Source organism: Littorina saxatilis, linkage group LG16 (assembly GCF_037325665.1).
Source record: "Littorina saxatilis isolate snail1 linkage group LG16, US_GU_Lsax_2.0, whole genome shotgun sequence".
Lineage (NCBI taxonomy): Eukaryota > Metazoa > Mollusca > Gastropoda > Littorinimorpha > Littorinidae > Littorina > Littorina saxatilis.
Window position 1 is genome coordinate 23690753 of NC_090260.1, and position 23065 is coordinate 23713817.

Genomic DNA, 23065 nt, shown 5'->3' on the forward strand with positions numbered 1-23065 from the left:
GCAGGGCGGGGATGTAGCTCAGTCGGTAGCGCGCTGGATTTGTATCCAGTTGGCCGCTGTCAGCGTGGGGACGTTCGGCGAGAGATTTATTTCTCAGAGTCAACTTTGTGTGCAGACTCTCCTCGGTGTCCGAACACCCCCGTGTGTACACGCAAGCACAAGACCAAGTGCGCACGAAAAAGATCCTGTAATCCATGTCAGAGTTCGGTGGGTTATAAAAACACGAAAATACCCAGCATGCTTCCTCCGAAAGCGGCGTATGGCTGCCTAAATGGCGGGGTAAAAACGGTCATACACGTAAAAACCGTGGGAGTTTCAGCCCATGAACGAACAAACAATTCTCTTCAAGCACAGGTATATTATCTACAAGTTCCTATCATTGGCTCTGTCGATGCCCGTTATAAAGCGCTTACTTCCCTTTTTATAATAAACCGACCATAGAGCGTCGTCGTCCCGAACTAAATCCTCAAAATCTGCAAAACCGTTTAAAATTCTGGGTAGGGAATCCTTTCATGCAATAACGTCAGCGCCTTTCGGCGATTGGTCAATTCATTTCGGAGCCGGACTACAACATAATGTCCGTCACACTTGAAATTAACGCTACTTGAGATTGCTTTCCAAACTTATACAAAGTGAACGGGAGCATAGCGTCATGCAGTTATTAACTAATCTTACCTCGAACAGTGAGATCGACAGAACAAACAGCCACGGTACACACATACGAAAAGGTCTGTCCCCTGAATTTACTTCAATTGTAATAAACTAGTAATCTTTTGCCTTACAAGGGTCTCTCACCTTGGGAAAAGAAGATTCGAATTACCCCAAAACATTGTCCATGGATGTTTAATACTTTGCAGTAACTGTGTACATATGAATGTAACTGTGTACATATGAATGTGTGTGTGTGTGTGTGTGTGTGTGTGTGTGTGTGTGTGTGTGTGTGTGTGTGTGTGTGTGTGTGTGTGTGTGTGTGTGTGTGTGTGTGTGTGTGTGTGTGTTTATGTCTGTTTGTGCATGGGTGTGTTTACAGTGTGCCCAGATGTCAAGTGCCCGGATTATTGTTCCCATGGTTACGAATACGATGTCGACAAATATGGCTGTAAAACCTGTGGCTGCAAGGCTTTTAGTGAGTACTAAACATTTATTCAACCACTCTTTATGCAGATAATTTTGTATGGCACTGTTTTTAAAAAAAACAATGGCCTCATGCTTCTTCTTTCTGTGCCATTGCTACAGTGTTTGCTCGACTTGATGGCAATTTTCTGTCGAAAGCGTGTACGTTTTAAGACAAATTGCTACGCTGTTATGTTACGCCAAGCTAAGAATTCCTAACGCTAAAACAAAAAGAACGTGCACGTCGGAGCCTGCATGCTACGTTTTAAGACAAATTGCTAGCTAGCTGTTACGCCAAGCTAAGAATTCCTACGTACGCTAAAACAAACGAAAAACGTGCACGTCGGAGCATGCTACGTTTTAATTAAGACAAGTTGATACGCTAGCTGTTACGCCAAGCTTAGAATTGCTACGCTCCAATAAATAGTCACAAGCATGGGACTCATTTCTGAGGCTCACTCCGTGTAGCGGTCAGAATGAGTGTCATAAAGCATTGTCCACACTGTACAGTGGCGCTGCAGACACTCTCTATAGGCCTTTATCAGTCTTTTTTTCTACTGTAACGGAGTGCCAACACACTACGATCACCTCGGGAGGCGAAGTGCAATCAAACAGGATTGAAAATGTTAGGGCTAATTTCTTAGCCCTATAAAAACTGTTATGCAAACCCGAAGGTTTCCATGAACATACAGACAATCGGAAACCACCAGACCCCATCACAAACAGAATTCCACAATCCAGAGGTGTTGACTTAAAGGCCAACAACTCGGGTGCAGAGTCTGCTGTGAAAGAAGCGGTAGCCTCCCCTGTCACAATCGCCCCCGTTTGAATGAACTTCGTCCCGAAGTTCCGAACCGGGGGACCACTGTCCATCCCAAGTTCGCAGAATGGGAACAGCACGAACATGTTCAGTGGTCATATTATGCCATTACCTGAACATATCATGCCGAGTCCCATCCCTGCTCGCAAGCGCCAGATGTAACCGAGTGCCGAAACACTACGATCACCTCGGGAGGCGAAGTGCAATCAAACAGGATTGAAAATGTTAGGGCTAATTTCTTAGCCCTATAAAAACTGTTATGCAAACCCGAAGGTTTCCATGAACATACAGACAATCGGAAACCACCAGACCCCATCACAAACAGAATTCCACAATCCAGAGGTGTTGACTTAAAGGCCAACAACTCGGGTGCAGAGTCTGCTGTGAAAGGAGCGGTAGCCTCCCCTGTCACACTACAAAAAAACTTTTGATGATGTGTATTACCTTGGCAGGGGTATACGGAATAGCCACTCGCTTTTTTCAGAAAGAAAGGTAAGACCAAAATTGATGTGAAGCTGTAGTATTGACCAGAAGAAGATTCTCTTGTATACATTTTCATTTTAAGGATGCCTGGAAAATGCTGGTGAACACTTTATCACATCTAAGCGGATTTACAAGGACAATGCAAGTTTTACCATTAGTTTGTGCACAAAAAACTAAGTCCATCTCACGATGAACACGAGCCGAAATCATATGCACTCGACTTATGAAATAGAAAGAAATCAAATACGACGAAGAGAAGAAAAAGTTTGAAAGTACCATTGAACTTCCATGTCGGCGTGTGGCTGAGCTTAAAATAGGAATGTTGTTACATAAAAGGATCTTGGATGACAGTTTTTGCAAAAGAAGATTTTGAAGAAGCATCCTCATAAGAAACATTCTTTGCTGTCATTTCAACTTCAGGCCAATGAAGATCATCAGCAGATAATGTCATAAACAGTGTTGGTGGTCCCAAACTACGAAACATGGCAAGCAAATCATACAGTTTATTGCGAAAATATGCAGCCGTTCCTGGTATACTTGTCATGAACATGTATGAAGTATCATGCAATGAGATGTTACGATTTCTAGCATCTTTGGCACACACTCTGTTGTTATTTCCAGTCGCAAAAGGAGATGTAATTTTCATGTACATATACACAGAAGCTGCTTGTTTCAGAAGAAGTTTATCAAATGCGACAGCTGATTGAAGAAGATACATCATGTCTGTTCTGAATCGGTTGTCTTTGTTGTACACTCTATTTCGTAGGTACATAGATAACATTATTTTAGTTTGTCTTGGATGATTAAAACGATTGTTTCCTTTCGGAAATAACCAGGGAAAAGCCATTTCCTCTCCCAGTTCAATTTCATATATACTCACAGGAGAATGTTTAGATCTGTGAACATGAAATGTTGACAATACATCATCATCTTGATTAGACTTTGAGTTTGACTGAAATGCTGAGTTATCAACAGGAACCATGACTTCATGCTGTGTTTCTTCAAAGTTGTTTTCAAAATCGGTATCATGACTACCATCATGTAACTTGTTCAGTCTACTGCCAGCCAAGTCCAAGTCTCTGTATGTTGCACTGTTTAGCTTTAACCATTGTAATGCTCTGAACAGTTTAAATGGTGAGACTTTGTGTTTGGCCATAACCTTAGTATGTTCATTTTCATAACAAACAAACTTTCTGTCAGTCGGTCTATTTGTCTGTATGTCTGTCTACGACTGAGTGCGCAATGTTTGCGTGCAGAAACCGGTTTGTATTTGTCTGTTTGTCTTTTCTTTTAGAAATGTTTCAAAGATTTTGTTGTTACAGAGTGCCCAGCAGTGAAATGCCCAGACTACTGTTCCCATGGTTACGAGTACAGCGCCGATGAATACGGGTGTAACACATGTGCCTGTAAACAGTTTGGTGAGTACACTTGTGTGTGTGTGTGTGTGTGTGTGGGGGGGTGTGTGTGTGTGTGTGTGTGTGTGTGTGTGATTGTGATTGTGTGTGTGTGTGATTGTGTGTGTGTGATTGTGTGTGTGTGATTGTGTGTGATTGTGTGTGTGTGTGTGTGTGTGTGTGTGTGTGTGTGTGTGCCGGCCCGTGCGTGCGTGCGTGTGTGTGTGTGTGTGTGTGTGTGTGTGTAAAAAATCCTTTTTTCATTCAAGGGACGTGACCGCTCGATGCCTTTACGAATGCATCAAAAGTTGATCTGAAATATGTCGATTTCAGCACACACACACACACACACATTTCTCAGTTAGAATGCTTTTTCCTTTTGAATAATCGTACCTCTTTAATTTGGAGGGGAAGCATTCAGTTTGGAATTTATTTTGACAGAGGCCTGACTGACGTCCTATCTATAACCGCATGTGTATCTGCACGTGTGAATGTGTAGTCCGTGCTTGTGGGTGTGTCTTTTCACTAATAAATACAATTTCTTCTGTTCATCTTCCACAGAATGCCCAGTGGCGAAGTGCCCTGACTACTGTCCCCATGGTTACGAGTACAGCGCTGATGGATATGGTTGTAACACTTGTGCCTGTAAAAAGTTTGGTGAGCACACTTGTGTGTGTGTTTGTGTGTGTGCGTGTGTGTGCGTGTGTGTGTGTGTGTGTGTGTGTGTGTCTATGTCTATGTGTGTGTTTGTGTGTGTGTGGGTATGTCTGTGTGTGTATGTGTCTGTGTCGTTGTTTTCTGTGTGTGTCCGTGCGTTCGTGCGTTATGTCGTGCGTGTGTGTGTGTGGTCAAACCGAGTGATCTTTATGTTGACGTTGTTTCGGTCAAGCAGACTGCAAAGCGGCGAGTTGCCCGTCATACTGTCCCTATGGCACCGAGCACACCACTGACGACTACGGGTGCACTACCTGTGCCTGTAAAACAATCGGTGAGGACAGGTTATCATCTATCTATATCTATATACGGCTTGTGTGTGTGTCTGTCTGTCTTTCTGTCTGTTCGCTATGCACGGCCAAAGTTATTGATGGATCTGCTTCAAATTTGGTGGGCATATTCAGGTAGACCCCGGACACACTCTGGTCGATGAAAATGTTCAACACGTGCTCTCAGCGCGCAGCGCTGAACCGATTTTGGTTTTTATGGTTTTTCTGTACATTCATTCCCAGTAACTCTTCCTTATCTTCTCCAGTGTTTTGCGCGTTTATCTCCCTTCCTTCGTGTGGCGTCCATCGCGTACGGTGCGCCACTCACCCGGCGAAGCCGGCGTACGGTGCGCCACTCACCCGGTTCTCCGGGTACCCGGCTCTACTTCTTCCCGGCGAAGCCGGTACCCGGCGAAGCGGGTAATCATCTAGTAACAAATAAACAGATTACTTCGTGCATGAAACATACACTGGAATGCCTCGTGCATGAAATCTACACTAGAATACCTCGTGCATGAAATCTACACAAGAAAACCTCGTGCATGAAATCTACACTAGAAAACCTCGTGCATGAAATTTACACTAGAAAACCTCGTGCATGAAATCTACACTAGAATACCTCGTGCATGAAATCTACACTAGAAAACCTCCTGCAGAAAATCTACACTAGAATACCTCGTGCATGAAATCTACACTAGAAAACCTCGTGCAGAAAATCTACACTAGAATACCCCTAGCATGAAATCTACATTAAAATATCTCGAGCATGAAATCTACACTGGAATACCTCGAGCATGAAGTCTTCACTAGATTACCTCGAGCATGAAATCTTCACTAGAATACCTCGAGCATGAAATCTGCACTAGAATACCTCGAGAATGAAGTCACTAGAATTCCTCGTGCATGAAATCTACACAAGAAAACCTCGTGCAGAAAATCTACACTAGAATACCTCGAGCATGAAGTATTCACTAGAATACCTCGAGCATGAAGTCTTCACTAGAATACCTCGAGCATGAAGTCTACACTAGAATACCTCGAGCATGAAATCTTCACTAGAATACCTCGAGCATGAAATCCTCACTAGAATACCTCGAGCATGAAATCTACACTAGAATTCCTCGTGCATGAAGTCTTCACTAGAATATCTCGTGCGTGAAATCTACACTGGAATACCTCGTGCATGAAGTCTTCACTAGAATATCTCGAGCATGAAGTCTTCACTAGAATACCTCGTGCATGAAGTATTCACTAGAATACCTCGTGCATGAAATCTACACTAGAAAACCTCGTGCAGAAAATCTACACTAGAATACCTTGAGCATGAAGTCTTCACTATAATACCTTGTGCATGAAGTATTCACTAGAATACCCCGAGCATGAAATCTACACTAGAATACCTCGTGTATGAAATTTACACTAGAAAACCTCGTGCATGAAATTTACACTAGAATACCTCGTGCATGAAATCTACACTAGAAAACCTCGTGCAGAAAATCTACACTAGAATACCTCGAGCATGAAATCTACACTAGGATACCTCGAGCATGAAATCTACACTAGAAATCCTCGAGCATGAAATCTACACTAGAATACCTCGTGCATGAAGTCTTCACTAGAATATCTCGAGCATGAAGTCTTCACTAGAATACCTCGAGCATGAAATCTACACTAGAATATCTCGTGCATGAAGTTTTCACTAGAATATCTCGTGCATGAAATCTACACTAGAATACCTCGTGCATGAAGTCTTCACTAGAATATCTCGAGCATGAAGTCTTCACTAGAATACCTCGTGCATGAAGTATTCACTAGAATACCCCGAGCATGAAATCTACACTAGAATACCTCGAGCATGAAGTATTCACTAGAATACCTCGAGCATGAAGTCTACACTAGAATACCTCGAGCATGAAGTCTAAACTAGAATACCTCGAGCATGAAGTCTTCACTAGAATACCTCGTGCATGAAGTATTCACTAGAATACCTCGTGCATGAAATCTACACTAGAATACCTCGTGCATGAAATTTACACTGCATTGGGGGAGAAAAACCCCACACCGTACAAGCCTTTTAACAAGCATTTAGAAAGGCGGACAAGAATGTTGGATGTATCATCCATGTTGAAATGTAAACGTTATCCCTCCGGGTAAAACTCCATTCATTTCGTCAACTGTGTTTTCATGTTCAAGGGACATAACTACCACAACGGACTGTTGAGTTGATAGACGTTTTCCGAAAAAAACCTGTCTTTTCAGCGGGTCTTGAAGAGTAAGAGCCCCTTTTCTCCGGACAAGCTTTACACAACATCAGGAGCATGTTCCACGCCTCTGATCGACTTAACTCCTGCGATCGGGACAAACAACTATAACGCTGATGTGTATGCTATTCCGCGTGTGCTAAATGTGATACCATTTTCTTTCGAAAAAGTAAACATCGGAGCCACGAATCGCCACCGATGACTTGCTGATCCGCACTGGAAGTGTTCGCTAAGGACGTGTGTATACCTACACTCACGTGACTTCAAGCCAAACCCACCTGACCTCGATCAAAACCCGTTGTGAGCGATGACCACGTGCCAGTGATCATTTCCGCATGCAACAAATTGTGAACTCTGATGAACTCTTGAACGCTGTTTTTCGAAAGAAAAGGGTGTCATATTGTGGCTGCAGTTCATGCACATCAGATTTGCTTAATCGTCCCCATTGCAGGAGTGAAGCCGACCGGAAGCGTGGAACATGCTCCGGATGTTGTGAAAACCTTGTAAAATGGGCTCCTACTCTTCCAGATCGCTGAAAATCCTGAAAGAGTTATGTTCAAAAATCGTCTATTTGGAATAATGTGTTTGAGTTTGACCCAGGTATCCTATCCACGTCTGACCCAGCTATCCTATCCACGTCTTAAACGTGTCCGAAGGTAGACTACTCTTAGTGTCAGTTACAAAGCGAGAATCTTCAGATAAGAGTTCACCTTTGATTATTATTTGTCTGTTTGTGTTTGCGGTTTGCATAGTTTTGCTAATTTGTTTTTTAAAACCCCTGGTGCGACAAAAATAGATAATAAAATTTAGATTGTAGTTTTTCAACATTAATCTTAAATCGAAATCTTAAATCAAATGTTTAATAATATTATCTCTCTTTTCTTTTTTTCTTTTTTTTCTTCTTTATTTTATTATGTTGTAATATCCCGTTTACATGTTCAGCCTGTCCGAAAACGGAATGCCCCGCCTACTGTCAGTCTGGCTATGACGTCACCGCAGACAGTTACGGTTGCAAAGTCTGCGCGTGCAAAGATTACGGCAGTGGTAACAGTAAGTCACCATTGAAAGTACAGCTCTTACAATCGTAGTCAGTGTCTTTGTTGTGTTGGACCGTATTTGCTGGTGGTGGTGGAGGTGATGGTGATAGTGTTGGGTGGAGGTGGTGGTGGTGGTTGTGGTGGTGGATATATAAGCGATGGTGATGGTGATGTCTGTGTGTGTGCGTGTGTGTGTGTGTGTGTGTGTGTGTGTGTGTGCGTGCGTGCGTGCGTGCGTGTGTGTGTGTGTGTGTGTGTGTGTGTGTGTGTGTGTGTGTGTGTGTGTATGTGAGTCAACTTTGTGCAAACTCTCCTCGGTGTCCGAACACGCCCATGTGCCTGCATGCGCACGATAAAGATCCCAAGTTCACAGCGAAAGTCTCATGGCTTGGAAACATGAATTAATACACGCATGCAGGACAGACGAAAGCAACCCGAATGTCCACAAGGGTAGACTAAGTCAAATCTTATCCTTCACGCCGACGGGCGCAGTGGCGTGGTGGTAAGGCGTCGGCCTCCTAATCGGCTGCCGCCTGGTTGGTTAAGAGTGGAGATTTTTCCGATCTCCCAGGTCAACTTATGTGCAGACCTGCTGGTGACTTGACCCCCTTCGTGTATACACGCAAGCACATGACCAAGTATGCAGGGAAAATATCCTGTAATCCATGTCAGATTTCGGTGGGTTATAGAAACACGAAAATACCCAGCATGCCTCCCCCGAAATCAGCCTGAATGGCGGGGTAAAAACGGTCATACATGTAAAAATCCACTTGTGCTAAATACATGAGTGAACGTGGGAGTCTAAGCCCATGAACGAAGAAGAAGGAGAAGAAGATCCTTAACGTCCTTAACAACGTACTAATGTATTGTTCTGTTTTGTCTTTTATGAAACATTTCAATTTAACTTTCGGTGTTTTGATATGTTCATTCTTAATTTTGTAACATATAAGCCGCATGTGTGTTTCGGATTCAGTCCTACATTCTTAATTTCAACCAATCACATTCCAGATCATTATTCTCTTCCTTGTATCTTTTTTCCCAGCATGCTCCGAGGCCAAGTGTCCTTCTTGTGCCAGTGGTTACGAGTACGGAAAAGATTCGTACGGTTGTCCTACGTGCAGCTGCAAGAGCAAAGGTGAGAATATTCCAAAAATAGATTAGGTAGAAGTGCAATGCCCTTGGCACAGTCGTCAAACCATCCAAGGCACTGCATATACCCCCAGCAAAGGACAAATCGGCGATCCTTCCCTCTCACACACACATCCCAAGTTCCCCCATCACCCACACACACTTAATCAACAACAACAAAAAACACACACATACACACACACACACACACACACGCACGCACGCACGCGCACACACACACACACACACACACACGCACGCACACACACACACGCACAAACACACACACACAAACACTCAGATACTCAGACATACAAAACACCCACCCACACACACTTAGACAGACCGACCCCCGCCCCGCCCCCCCCCCCCCCCCCCCGTACAATGGCAGCACAGTGCGCGAGAAAGAGAAAACAAATCAGTCTAAAAAGTAATGTACTCACAGGCGTTTAGTTGTTTATTTGTGTTTCGACATGTCAACCTGCAAAGCAACAACAAAATCAGGTAAATTTACAGAGGATATGAACAGAAATTCGGAGGAAACATTTTTCGAAAGGGGGGGGGGGGGGTCTTAAATTGTGTGTGTGTGTGGGGGGGGGGGGGGATCTTAAAAGGGGCTTTCCACTGTAAAATAGCTTTAAACTTTTTTCTTTTTTTTCCAATTCAATACAACTGTATTATCTGAATGTGAGTCAAACAGATTGTTTTATTTTGGCTCGTACACACAGACATTACATCACTTTCAAAACACATAAATAAACACATAGAATGTATCTGCACACACATATCTTTAAACTTAACGTTCCTGATCCATGTTGTGTGCTGTAGTCTGCGAGCCAGTGCGATGTCCCTACACATGCGGCAACAGGGTGGAAATCCGGGTGGACTATGCCACCCGCTGCTACCAGTGTGTCTGCAAGCAAGGTAGGAGGTCCAACATTACTTCGTTTTTTTCTTTCCTTTTTCTTTTTTACATCATTGAAATCATTTCTCCGGGACTCAGTGACACGGCCGAATGTGAGCGCAGCTCAGAGGAGCAAACCCCTGAGATCATTCTTACAGACCTGTCCACATCCAGAGACAGCTCGCCAGCACTACTGGCCAGAAGACACCAGCCTGGCCACCAAGCTCTACAGACACCTGGAGACAGCTCGCCAGCACTACTGGCCAGAAGACACCAGCCTGGCCACCAAGCTCTACAGACACCTGGAGACAGCACGCCAGCACTACTGGCCGGAAGACACCAGCCTGGCCACCAAGCTTTACAGACACCTGGAGACAGCTCGCCAGCACTACTGGCCGGAAGACACCAGCCTGGCCACCAAGCTCTACAGACACCTGGAGACAGCTCGCCAGCACTACTGGCCACAAGACACCAGCCTGGCCACCAAGCTCTACAGACACCTGGAGACAGCACGCCAGCACTACTGGCCAGAAGACACCAGCCTGGCCACCAAGCTCTACAGACACCTGGAGACAGCTCGCCAGCACTACTGGCCACAAGACACCAGCCTGGCCACCAAGCTCTACAGACACCTGGAGACAGCACGCCAGCACTACTGGCCACAAGACACCAGCCTGGCCACCAAGCTCTACAGACACCTGGAGACAGCTCGCCAGCACTACTGGCCACAAGACACCAGCCTGGCCACCAAGCTCTACAGACACCTGGAGACAGCACGCCAGCACTACTGGCCAGAAGACACCAGCCTGGCCACCAAGCTCTACAGACACCTGGAGACAGCTCGCCAGCACTACTGGCCAGAAGACACCAGCCTGGCCACCAAGCTCTACAGACACCTGGAGACAGCTCGCCAGCACTACTGGCCAGAAGACACCAGCCTGGCCACCAAGCTCTACAGACACCTGGAGACAGCTCGCCAGCACTACTGGCCAGAAGACACCAGCCTGGCCACCAAGCTCTACAGACACCTGGAGACAGCTCGCCAGCACTACTGGCCAGAAGACACCAGCCTGGCCACCAAGCTCTACAGACACCTGGAGACAGCTCGCCAGCACTACTGGCCAGAAGACACCAGCCTGGCCACCAAGCTCTACAGACACCTGGAGACAGCTCGCCAGCACTACTGGCCAGAAGACACCAGCCTGGCCACCAAGCTCTACAGACACCTGGAGACAGCACCCCAGCACTACTGGCCACAAGACACCAGCCTGGGCACCAAGCGCTGGGGACCCGCTGCCGAACTGCAGAAGACTGCGGACTTCATGGCAGCCACCGACCTGAGACTATGACGGCCATGAATTTTGAACGAAGAAGAATAAGAAGCAGAAATCATTGCTTAAAGTCATCATGCTGGTGGTCACAAATATCAGAAGTGTCATTCCCATTGCTGTCGTCTTTACTAACATTGTATTTTGTTGCCGTCATTTAAATTATTAGTTAAGGTCATCTTGTTGGCTCACGAAGTGTAGCCTATGCGATCGTAACTTTGTCTGTCTGTGCGTTTGTGCGTGTGTGTGTGTGTGTGTGTGTGTGTGTGTGCGTGCGTGTGTGTGTATGTCTGTGGTAGAAACTTTAACATTTCCGAGTCTATGTGTGAGTGGTTATCCAAGACTATGGATAAAGCTCGCATAAGATTACGTCACGGTCAAAAGTGTTTGACGTCAATTAATGCATCATGACGGCATGCCTCCCTGTAGTCTTTCTCTCTCGCGTGGTGTGTGTGGTCTCGGTCATTGTTATTTTGAGCGGGCCGAGACTATTTGGCAGTCGTGTCCCTGTAAGTAGGCTACATGCAGACAGACAGATCTAGATCTAGTGTCTCTCTTTCTTGCACAGTGTCACCTAAGCTTACTGTGTGTGTGGGTGTGTATGTGTGACGGAGTGATTGAGTTTGTGTTACTGTTTGTCTATTTCTTACGTGAGCCTTGAAGGCTTCGCCTCTTGTTTTTCGTAAATATCAGAAGTGTCATTTCCATTGTCGTCGTCTTTACGAACATTATGTATACAACTCTCCTGTGTTCACTTTCAAGTGAATAACTATCGTTCTGATATCATTTTAAAGTGAAGCTAAAGAAACCTGGTATCGGCACTGCTGTGCATCTCCTATGATCTCAATGGTATCAAGGCACGGGTCATAGCCCTTTGCCGCGACAAGGTTTGCCGATACCGGCACTTGTCTTGTCTAGACAGTGACGTCATTCATAGATGACGCCAATCATAAATGACGTTTGTCAAGGGAACTTATGCTTTCAAGTGTTGCTGCTTCCAGTGACAGGAAGGTATAGAGATTGATCATTGTATACAATCAATTTATCATTGTATACACAAATTACACAAACGTCATCTTGTGAGGGACCAAAAAATATTGAAACTCTCGGATGATTTTTTTGTGTGGTATCAACCTCGACCTACGGTCTTGGTTGATACCACAAAAAAATCATCCTCGAGTTTCAATATTTTTCGGTCCCTCACTCGATGACGTTGTGTAATCTCTATATGTTGTTCCCATCATTTAAATCATTAATTAAAGTCATCATGCTGTTGGTCGTCGGACTCAGAAGTGTCATTTCCATTGTCGTCGTCTTTACGAACATCATCTTCACGTTAAAATCAGAACTGATTTAAATCTGTGTTTGCCTAAAACAGGCTATTCTGACAACAAGTACACCAGTGGCTATGCTTACTGAAGGTCACGTGACCGGCTTTTGACGTCACCAACACATTGAAGGTAGATGAAGCATTAAATGAAGTGTGTGAGTGTGTGGTTGTGTGCGTGTTTGTGTGTGTGTGTGTTTGTGTGCGTTAGTGTGTGTTAGTGTGTGTGTTAGTGTGTGTTAGTGTGTGTGTTAGTATGTGTGTGTGTGTGTGTGTTAGTGTGTGTGTGTGTGGTTGTGTGCGTGTATGTGTGTGTGTGTGCGTGTGTGCACGCGCGTCAGTGTGTGTGTGTGTGTGTATGCGTGTGTGTGTGTTCGTGCGTGTGTATGTGTGTGTCTGTGTCTGTGTGCGTTTGTATTATTGTGATTATGCGTCTCTCCGTGTGTCTGTCTATCTGTCTGAGAAAAAGGTGCATCTTTATATATACACTGATGTCCCTGGTATTACGGCTCAGATTGAACATTTTCATTTATAACTTTGGTTCTTATTTCTTTTTCAGATACAATCGCCATCAATGTCCAGTATATTTGGAGCGGGTTTTGATGCTATCATCGTAGTTTGGGGCGAACTTCCTGTCGAATCACATTTGATTTTGGCTAGAAGGGTTTTATTTCCCTTTGAGAGAGCGACAAAAGTTATCCAATGGAGAAAAAAATGTGTATAAAATTTAACATTTTATTGTGTAGCTTAAATCGCAGACGTTTTTGTAGTAAGCTGCCTTAGTTTCATTTTCTTCTCCCTTTTATTCTTTACTTTAATCCTTTATAATAACTGTTTATTCATTTATTTGTTTGTTTATGTTTGCGCTGATGCCTTTGTTTTATTTTGAGTATTGTAGCTTATTTGGGGCTTAGATGTTCGATATGTAATCTACGTGTGTTTGTTTTTTTAACCTGTATCTGCTATTTGTGATTGAGAAATTTGAGCAAAACTCTATTGTGGCACAACGTTTAGAGTGTGTGTTCACTGATCCTTCATAGAAACAGTAAGAACAACAGTCGTACTATAATATAGTAAATGTTCGTTAACACATTGGAAATGTCTGCTTCGTCATAAGGCCAAAAAAAAAAAAATAGGTGTGGTTACGGTAACATAGCCAACAAAAAATAGGGTAGGAAGGTAGGCAATCATTTTTTTTTTTTAAACTTTTTTTTCTAATGTGTACAAATTAAACCTACTTGACAGGGAAATATTAAAGTGCGCGACTCGGGCGATTTCGCTTTCATTGCGTTTTCTGCACTCGTTTTCTTTTTCTTTTTTTTTCTTTTTTGACAAATGTAATAAAAAGTTATAGGGTCGGCCCCTAAAAATAGGGTAGGTCGGGTTACCGTAACCACACCTATTTTTTTTTAGGCCTAATTAGAAGAAAAAAAAAGAAACAAAAAGCAAATTTTCGCTCATGCTGTTTGTTAGGTTAAGTTCACGACTTTACAGAAACTAGTCGGAACAACACTTTCACTGGAATATTGTGGATGTTCGTCGACAAATTTCGGCTGCGCGCTTGATCAAAATTGCACACAATAGTTTTGCTCATTGCTAATTCTTGCACCTTGAAGACTTACCTGTGTCCGTTGTTTCCGGCCCAGGTTTGGGGGTTTTATCTGATTTTCTTCTCCTCTTCGTCTTTTTAAACATCTTTTTTGTCTGCTGCATTTGCTTTGTTCACTCTCTGTCTATGTCTGTCTGTCTGCTGTCTGCCTGTCTCTCCCGGCTGTCTTTGATTCTCTCTCTTGTTTCTATTAGAAAATAAGGTCCATGTGCTTGGTCGCTTGTTTCTTGCATATTTCAATAAATGTCTGTTCTGGTGAACCTGTGGAATTCTCTTTGATGGTAAGGTGAATGTGCACACACACACACACACACACACACACACACACACACACTGGCACACTCACACGCACAAACCAACACTCTCGCAGAATGATACACATACACACAGCAACACGTGCACACACACACACACGCACACGCACACGTGGACACACGGGCGCACACACACTCACACACACACACACACACACAAACACACACACGAGCGTAAACAGAGGCACATATCTCAGTGTAGCCAAAAGCACTTCTATGAAGCAAATCCGACAATTTGTAGTTGCGCCACACAAAATGCATACACCAACAAACAATTCTGTTCACACAGAAAAACACACCACACATTAGAGTCAGAAGTTCACTGACGGAGAGACAAACGAAGGTGATTATCTATGCCGACGACCTTGACCCACATCCTACTTATTGGTGACACGCGTGCTGTGTTATCGCCACGCGGGCCTGGCAAGCGATAACACTACACGAACACGTTGTCTCAACACGCAGTCTTTGTGTGTGTGATGCGTGAATTGAAACGCTTTTCATCGAGTTTGATATTCTCTCACATCGGGTAAGTGTTTTAAGCAAGGCAAGGCAAGGCAAGGCAAGTTTTATTCCAATAAAACCCCGTGAGGGTACATGGAAAATTAAAAAACACAATAAAAACACATTTCATTCAACACCAAATAAAAGGAACTAAAACAAAAAGAAATCAGACTATGTACAGAAAAGGGAGTTGAGGGGTGAGGGAGAGCAAAAACAATACAAGAAACAATTCAACAATAATAATAATAAATAGTAATAATAATAATAATAATAAAACACTACAAGTGCAAAGTGATTACATACATTTCTTTACTATGGGAAATGGGGGGAGGGGGGAGGGGGGGTGAAGGGTGAGTTAACATCAGGACAAAAATACTATTACCAACAACACAAAACAGATAACGGAGTATAAAGCTAAAAGAGAATTAAATTTTACTCGCTTCTCAAACAGTCCATGACAAGTGTCATGAACTTTGCGAGTTTTAGCAATAAACTCTTTTTTGTAGTGGAAAAAAGCTCTCTGAATTTAACTGAATTGGGGCGGGCATAATAATAGCACCGTAACAACTGTTTTCTATAATTGGTAAAAAAAGGACATACAAAAATATAATGGAAGCTACTTGTGCTAGTTTATGTTTAAAATATAAGATGAACTTTTTTTTTTATCTCTCTCTCTCTCTCAGTCTCTCTCTTGCATCGACCCAGCGTGAAACACTGACAGGCAAGTAGTGAAGTACATTATTCTCGGATAAATGCACATGAGCACACTGCACAGACATGCGTCTGCTCACACTACACTCAAGTTGCACGCACAACACACTGACACACACACACACAAACACACACACACACTGACACACACACAAACACACATACACACACACACTGACACACACACACACACACGGCCACACACACACCCGGCACACCACCCACACACTGGCTGACAAACACACACACCACACACACTCACACATCACACACACACACTGACTCACACCACACACACACACCACACTGAGGCTGACTGACACACACCACACACACACACTGAAACACACACCACACACACACACACCGTCAGACCACACACACACACTCACACACACACAAACACCACGTCTGTGACACAGACACAATACAGAGGTTGCGGAGAGCAAGCCGGAACAAGAAACGGCAAAGTCGCCGAAATGAGATAACAAAAGTAATATCATTGTTCTCAAGCTGACTCAAACATCAGCATAGTTTATTACCAATTCAGTGCCCCATATGGCTTTTTGACCAATCAGGACGGATTCTAGGTGACCTGTTAAATGTTATAACGTTCAGGCAGGGACCCTTTTTGTTTAATCAAGCTAAAAATTGACAAAACAAAGTACAAATTTAAATCAACAATATCAGCGTGATTTATTCTAAAGAATGACACTTCAAATACTGTCAGATAATACTCTCTTTATGTAAAAAATACCGAAAAGCGAGTTTTGCCGGTGGGTGCTGTACGGAACAGCAAGGCACCACCCATCCTCTAAGTGTGCAGTGCCGACCTGCTCACTTGAAATCTAAATGATCAAAGTTCGGAAAAATCAAGTGAAACTGCGTTACTCGCTTTACGTCAAATGTATCTTTACGTCATTTCCCATCGGTCTGGAGTCGGTTCTAAATCTGTCGCTCTCTGTTCAACAAGAAACCCCAAAGCAACCGACACGCATGTTCAACATGGCTTATCTTGTGAGATTGTTGTGTGTCAAACGCATTTGACCTGTGAATATTCGTCACGTAATGTGTGTGACTCTGATTGGCTGACCCAGGTCACGAGAATTCTTTGACTGACAGGCACAATCAGGTAGGAGCGCTCAAGTTCCCATTGCGGCTGTTCTGTGTAACTCGCGCGGTCGTTTCGAAATTTGTTTTGGTCGAAACAAACAGTAATAAAACCGTTTTTTCTAATATGCTGACTGTTATCAAATGATAACTGGCATGTCTCACAAACGATATCAGTATTCGCCTAAAAGGCTCATGCTTGATATCTTTTTTCTCGACATGCCTGTTATCATTTGCTAACAGTCAGCATATTAGAAATAACTCAAAATATAGCTATTCTGATGGACACGTGGGGGAATTCGAGGGCTGTGATTGGATGGTCTCTTCCGATCGTCAAAGCATAATGCTACGGAAGTCGACCATTTTTGCCAATATCCAAAAGCATATTGGCAATAACAAAGACGCATGGTTCCGGTTTACCCATCTGTACCACGCGGCGATGTTTCAATCGACAACAGCACACACTGACAACTTGAAATTCTTCTCAGGAATGTTTTTCAGCTTTACAAATGTCGATAGCAACCCTTTTCTGCTAACTTCCCGATGAAACAGGACTAAACCAATTATTTTCTGTCCCTAAACACCACAAAATACCCAGAGTCGAAACATGTAGTACAAACAGGGGAGTAAAACGGAACAGCGTTTTTGTGTGCCATGTGTGAGCTCACTGTTGCCGACTGACACAAACTTTTGCATTCGGCTTTTTTATCTCGTAACTCCACACTAAATACCCCACTTTCCCTCTGAAGTATTGATGTACAACCCATGGCACTAACATTCATGTAGTCGTTTATAACTGAGGTTGAAAAATTCGCTTCATGACGAGACAAGTATAAATGCCATTCACCCAAACTGAAAACTTCGCTGCCGTCTGCTCGCGTTGTACGGATTATAGCTGTTCTCTTCTCCTCCCCTTGTTGCATCCTAGTTCTTCAGTTGTTTCTAGTTTTCCGTTGATGTTGTGTTTTGATCTTCTTCATAAGTAGTCTTGTTCAAAATTATAAAAACTTCTTTTTGTTGTATACGAATGAACTAATAAAAATCTGTTTAACAGCTGTGTTGTCAAATCGAGTTTTTTTTCCAAAGTCAGTGTGGCGCCTGCGCAAAACTAATGCGCATAAGAAACGGCGTCTGCTATCAAAACCTGAGATCAACGAATCGATGCAAAAACTGTCATTTTGTAAGTTTGGAACAACAAATCAAGGTCAGCTATATAATCGCTATTGTATTTTCAGCGTAGCAATAGGGTCCTATATTTAGACTCGAACAAGTATAATGCGACTCGTCTTCGACTCGTCGGCATTATACTTGTCTCGTCTAAATATCGGACCCTATTGCTACGCTGAAAACACAATAGCTGTTAATTAATACTCAAAGTTCAAAATGCATTGATAACAATTTTGATAATCTAGGATGGTACTCGAAATCAGTGTGTGTGTGTATGTATGTGTGTGTGTGTGTGTGTGTGTGTGTGTGTGTGTGTGTGCGCGCGTGTGTGCGCGCGCGTGTGTGCGCGCGCGTGTGTGTGTGTGTGTGTGTGTGTGTGCGTGTGGACGTGTGCGTGTCAGTGTGTGTGTGTGTGTGTGTGTGTGTGGACGCGTGCGTGTGTGTGTGTGCGTCCGTTTATATGTCCGTGTTTCTGTCTTTGTTCAAGTGCATGCATGCATGATTATCTGTGTCTGCGTCCGTCCGTCTGTCTGTCTCTTTGTCTGCCTATTGTACCTGCATCAATTTTTAGGACAGGCAAAGAGTAGACAAGGCCCGCCGTCAACGAACACACAGCCCAGAATGGAGCGGCTACTGCTGGGTGCGTGTCACGCCTTCGGGGTGGTGGTTGTGCTGTACACTATGTGGATGCTGTTGTCGTCGGTGTTGCTGCTGACGCTGGTGGTGGTGGGGGTGGTGATGTCGTGTCGCTTCGTGGCTCAGCACCTGGACAGCTGTCTACCCGTGGATGGACGGGTGGTGCTCATCACTGGATGTGATACGGGTAGGTTTGTTGATGTTTTGGTTCATGCAATTGTGGGTTGGGTGTGTGTGTGTGTCTGTGTGTGTGTGCATGTGTGTGATTGTGTGTGTGTGTGGGTATGTGTGTGTGTGTGTGTGTGTGTGGGTGTGTCTGCCTGTCTGTCTGTCTGTCTGTCTTTTGGTCGGTCTGTCTGTCGGTCGGTCTGCCTGTCTATCTGTCTGCCTTTGTTTCTCCATGTCTGATTCAGCACACCAAACCAAAACTCCTGGCACACACACACACACCCTCCCCCCTCCTTACTCAAACACACAAAAACGAGTCTCTAGGCGGAAAAATAATTAAAAAATTAAATCTAAACCTACTTATATCTCCATTTTATGCAGGTATCGGCCACGAGTCTGCAGTGGCGGCCGCCCAGCGAGGCCTGACGGTGGTAGCGGGGTGTCTGAACAAGGACAGCGAGGGGGCGTCACGCCTGGCCGCAATCAAACGGGTGCACGTGCTGCAGCTTGACATCACCAGTGACGACAGCATCCAGGCGGCGTTGGAAGAAGTCACCAAACTCTGTGATGATAAAGGTATGGTGAAATCACAGGCACCTTGGGGTAGAGGGGTGGGGGTGGTGGCGGGAGGAGGGAGGAAGGGAGGTCCAAGTTGGTCGCAACATGGAGCTACATTTACAGGCGATCGTTGAATAAAGTCTGGACATCTCGGGAGTCTCAGTGGGTCCTAAAATGGGGATTCCGCAGTGCAGAAACTGGAGTCTTCTCTCAACTGCACATTCTATTAATTCGTTGGACTTTACTGAACACCTGAGATCTTAATGCGAACATAGACAGACAGATTGAAAGCTATAGAGCATGTCCTTAACTGGGCGAAGTCCACTACGCGAAGTATACATGCACTTCGCAATGCTGGCCGCATGAAGCTTTAGCACTGAGGTTTTGGTAACAAGACTTCGCGAAGTCGACTTCGGGCTCAATGAAGGACCGCCTTTACGGAAGGACGTAAAAAAACAATCGTGGGATCATGTTACCCGTGTGTGTTCCAGGGCTGTGGGCGGTGGTGAACAACGCCGGTTTCAATCGTCAGGGCCCTGTTGAGCTGATGAGCATGGACACGTTTCGGCTGACGTCATGCTGTTCGGCACTGTGCGCGTCACCAAGGCCTTCCTGCCTCTCATACGTCAAGCTAAAGGTCAGTACTTCCACGCCGCGTTTCCCTACGACTCATGCATCATGCACTCACCCTCCAACAAACACACCTTGTGAATTCCGCCGGTCAGGACACAAAATAAGCGTCGGCCATTTTGCATTCCTAGCTTGCACTAGATTGACAAATAGATGTCATTAACATTGAAATCCTTATTAAGAGAAACTTAATCACATGAGGCAGAGCGCTGATTCAAGATCTGAGGAATAAAGTCGCTTGTTCGTTTCAATGCTTGTTATTCCCTCAGGTGCCAGGAGTTTGGTTCCGCATAACTCTCATTTAGGTTTTCTCTTGTTGCATATGTCGTATGCATTTAAAGCGCTTACGTCCCTTTGTGTACCTCAAATTGTCATAAAATGTAGCGTTTCTTCTGTACTTCAACTAGAAATATGTGAACATTTGGAAACATAAAAGTGGGTGTACTTTCTGGATCAACTTATAAAACCAAACGCTAACCGTGCTGGGCTGTGTTCGGGGACCCGGTAGCTCAGGTGGTAGAGCAGGGGACCTGTGATTCCTAGGGTCGCGGATTTGAATCCTGGTTGAGACGGACACGGGTTAACTTTATGTGTAGACCCAGCGGCGGTATCCATGTCCCACCCCCTTGTCACCACAGTGGCACAAAAAAAGACCTCGGTCATTCTGCCATAAGTGCAGATGGCAGATATCATACAACCAACACACGCATACACTTGTTGTGTGTCTCATCTAACGTCGGGGTAAAAACCCAAGAACATGCCCCTAATGGCTTTGCCGTGAGGGCGCAAAACTTCTTTTTTTTTCTTCTTCGTTTATGGGCTAAAACTCCCACGTTCATTCATGCTGTTGCACGAGTGGGTGTTTACGTGTATGAACGTTTTTACCCCGCCATTCAGGCAGCCATACGCCGGTTTCGGGGGAAGCATGCTGGGTATTTTCGTGTCTCTGTAACCCACCGAACTCTGACATGGATAACAGGATCTTTTGCGTGCGCACTTGGTCTTGTGCTTGCGTGTACACACGAAGGGGGTTAAGTCACTAGCAGGTCTGCACACAAGTTCACCTGGGAGATCGGAAAAATGTCCACCCTTAACTCACCAGGCGGCCGCGGCCGTGATTTGAACTCACGACCTTCCGATAAGGAAGCCGATCTCTTATCCACGAGGCCACTGCGCCCGTGAGGGGGTCAAACTTGAATTTCTCTTTCTGCTGGGCTGTGTTGCGCAGGGCGTGTGGTGACCATGTCCAGTGACCGAGGCATGATGTCCCCAGCCAACTCCGCCGCTTACTGCATCGCCAAGCACGGCATCGAGACCTTGTGACAAACGGATTTGCACATAATTTTATATTGGAGTTATGTGACGCAGGTGTACAACATTTCATGGGCCACGAACTTTGAGTAGGCACCGCACGGTGAAATATTGTCCGCGCAGTGCAGTGCTGTCACGTGTGAGATGTGACCAATCAGAGAAGAGTATTAACTGAGGTCACGTTTTATAGACTGTAGGACAGGCAGAGCTTTACAGACCACTGACGGGAGAAGAAGTGTCTCCTGTTGGGTAAAGTTTCTCACCGGGCACTAGAGGTCGGTTAGACTCGTGCCGCGGTATTGAATCGTTGGATTCAACTGCTGTGTTTACAGGTATTTATTGAATTGATATTTTGCTCGGAGATATTATTTTGCTCGGAAATATTGACTTGAGAAATGACCGGGAGAGTCATGTGCGAATTGGCTGAAAAGCGTGCGCTGATGTCAGCCATTGTTGAAAAGGGAATGTTTACATGTTTTTCGGAAATGAAGTCGCTTATGAGTAAGCGGGTGTATATACTGTAACCGCATAAGTTAGTTGACGGTTGTGATAAAGAATGTCAGAAAAGTTTATTCAAGTATGGAGACTTATGGTAGTTTAAACTTGTGTATTTCAGCATCCCGGGCCGAGTGGGTCGCGGAAGTGGGGAGACGAGACGGGAGGTTCCACCCTTACGTCCCGAGCCGTGAACTGCGGGAGCGCAGGAGGGAGTCAGCGTGAAGCGCTGTAGAACGGGGACCCCGTCCCATTCCACCACGCGAAGACAGTTTGCGTGGGTGGGGTGGATCAGTACGTACCACTGAATGTGTGAGTACGACTGGGAAAAGTAACCAGCGAGATAGCTGTGCGGAGATACGTTCCCCAAGTAAACGAACACGAGACGTAGAGCGTTCGTGGTTTGTTGATCTGTGTAACAGAAATGAATATTGACAGAAGTATTGCTTGAGACAATGACTTCGTGTGTTGTGAGACAGACAGGCTCTCACGGAACAAAGCTTGAAGTGTTCTACGTGTGTGCACGTGAATTATAGACTGCATGAGAAAGTAACATGTGTGTATTTCTGTGCAGCTAGTTTTCTGTATGTTAACAGAAATAGAACTTCCTTGTTGAGTGAGAGTGATTTGTAGAATGAATGGGAAATAATATGTTTACGTTGTGTTGATTGTTTCAATAGAGGTACATGGGCAAAGGGCTGTAACCGTGTTCTTGTCTTTGTGCCTGGTTGGAGTGTTGTGTGTGTGTGTGAAGGCTAGATAGTAAACAGAGAGAAGCACGCACAATTTCTGATAGGAGTAAATATTAACAGCTATTGTGTTTTCAGCGTAGCAATAGGGCCCGATATTTAGACGAGACAAGTATAATGCCGACGAGTCGAAGACGAGTCGCATTATACTTGTTCGAGTCTAAATATCGGACCCTATTGCTACGATGAAAACACAATAGCGTTTATATAGCTATTCTGACATTAAACTCTGTGTTAAAATCATGTTTTTGTCAGCAACAAGTACCAGAATGGTCCATGTCGTTGATTGCAGACGACGCTTCCCTTTCCGCATGAAGCCACGGAA

General features: G+C 44.6%; 2 protein-coding genes across 3 annotated transcripts in view; both read left to right on the forward strand.

The window, feature by feature from the left end:
- The window catches only part of LOC138950625 (kielin/chordin-like protein), an 84972-nt gene extending 70325 nt beyond the window's left edge, over nt 1-14647 (forward strand). For both annotated transcript variants that reach the window (XM_070322332.1, XM_070322333.1), the window contains 9 exons: nt 1031-1126; nt 3739-3834; nt 4372-4467; nt 4703-4798; nt 7997-8104; nt 9134-9226; nt 10048-10143; nt 12830-12911; nt 13338-14647. In XM_070322332.1, coding sequence (XP_070178433.1) covers nt 1031-1126; nt 3739-3834; nt 4372-4467; nt 4703-4798; nt 7997-8104; nt 9134-9226; nt 10048-10143; nt 12830-12870 — 722 coding nt within the window. In that variant the 3' untranslated portion in view covers nt 12871-12911; nt 13338-14647. The remainder of the gene's footprint in view (nt 1-1030; nt 1127-3738; nt 3835-4371; nt 4468-4702; nt 4799-7996; nt 8105-9133; nt 9227-10047; nt 10144-12829; nt 12912-13337) is intronic.
- Nucleotides 14648-15094: 447 nt separating this feature from the next.
- On the forward strand, nt 15095-21691 carry LOC138950626 (estradiol 17-beta-dehydrogenase 2-like). The gene is made up of 5 exons (XM_070322335.1): nt 15095-15230; nt 18765-19016; nt 19379-19573; nt 20047-20192; nt 21414-21691. Exons 2-5 carry the CDS (start codon nt 18815-18817, stop codon nt 21423-21425), a joined length of 555 nt encoding a protein of 184 aa, XP_070178436.1. The 5' UTR covers nt 15095-15230; nt 18765-18814; the 3' UTR covers nt 21426-21691.
- The last annotated feature ends 1374 nt before the right edge of the window (nt 21692-23065 follow it).

Bases quoted from the DNA above. Each gene is read 5' to 3' on its own strand.
- LOC138950626 (XM_070322335.1), top strand. From the start codon at position 18,815: ATGGAGCGGCTACTGCTGGGTGCGTGTCACGCCTTCGGGGTGGTGGTT. The intron at 19,017-19,378 runs GTAGGTTTGTTG...CATTTTATGCAG, and splicing joins CATCACTGGATGTGATACGG to GTATCGGCCACGAGTCTGCA. The intron at 19,574-20,046 runs GTATGGTGAAAT...TGTGTGTTCCAG, and splicing joins CAAACTCTGTGATGATAAAG to GGCTGTGGGCGGTGGTGAAC.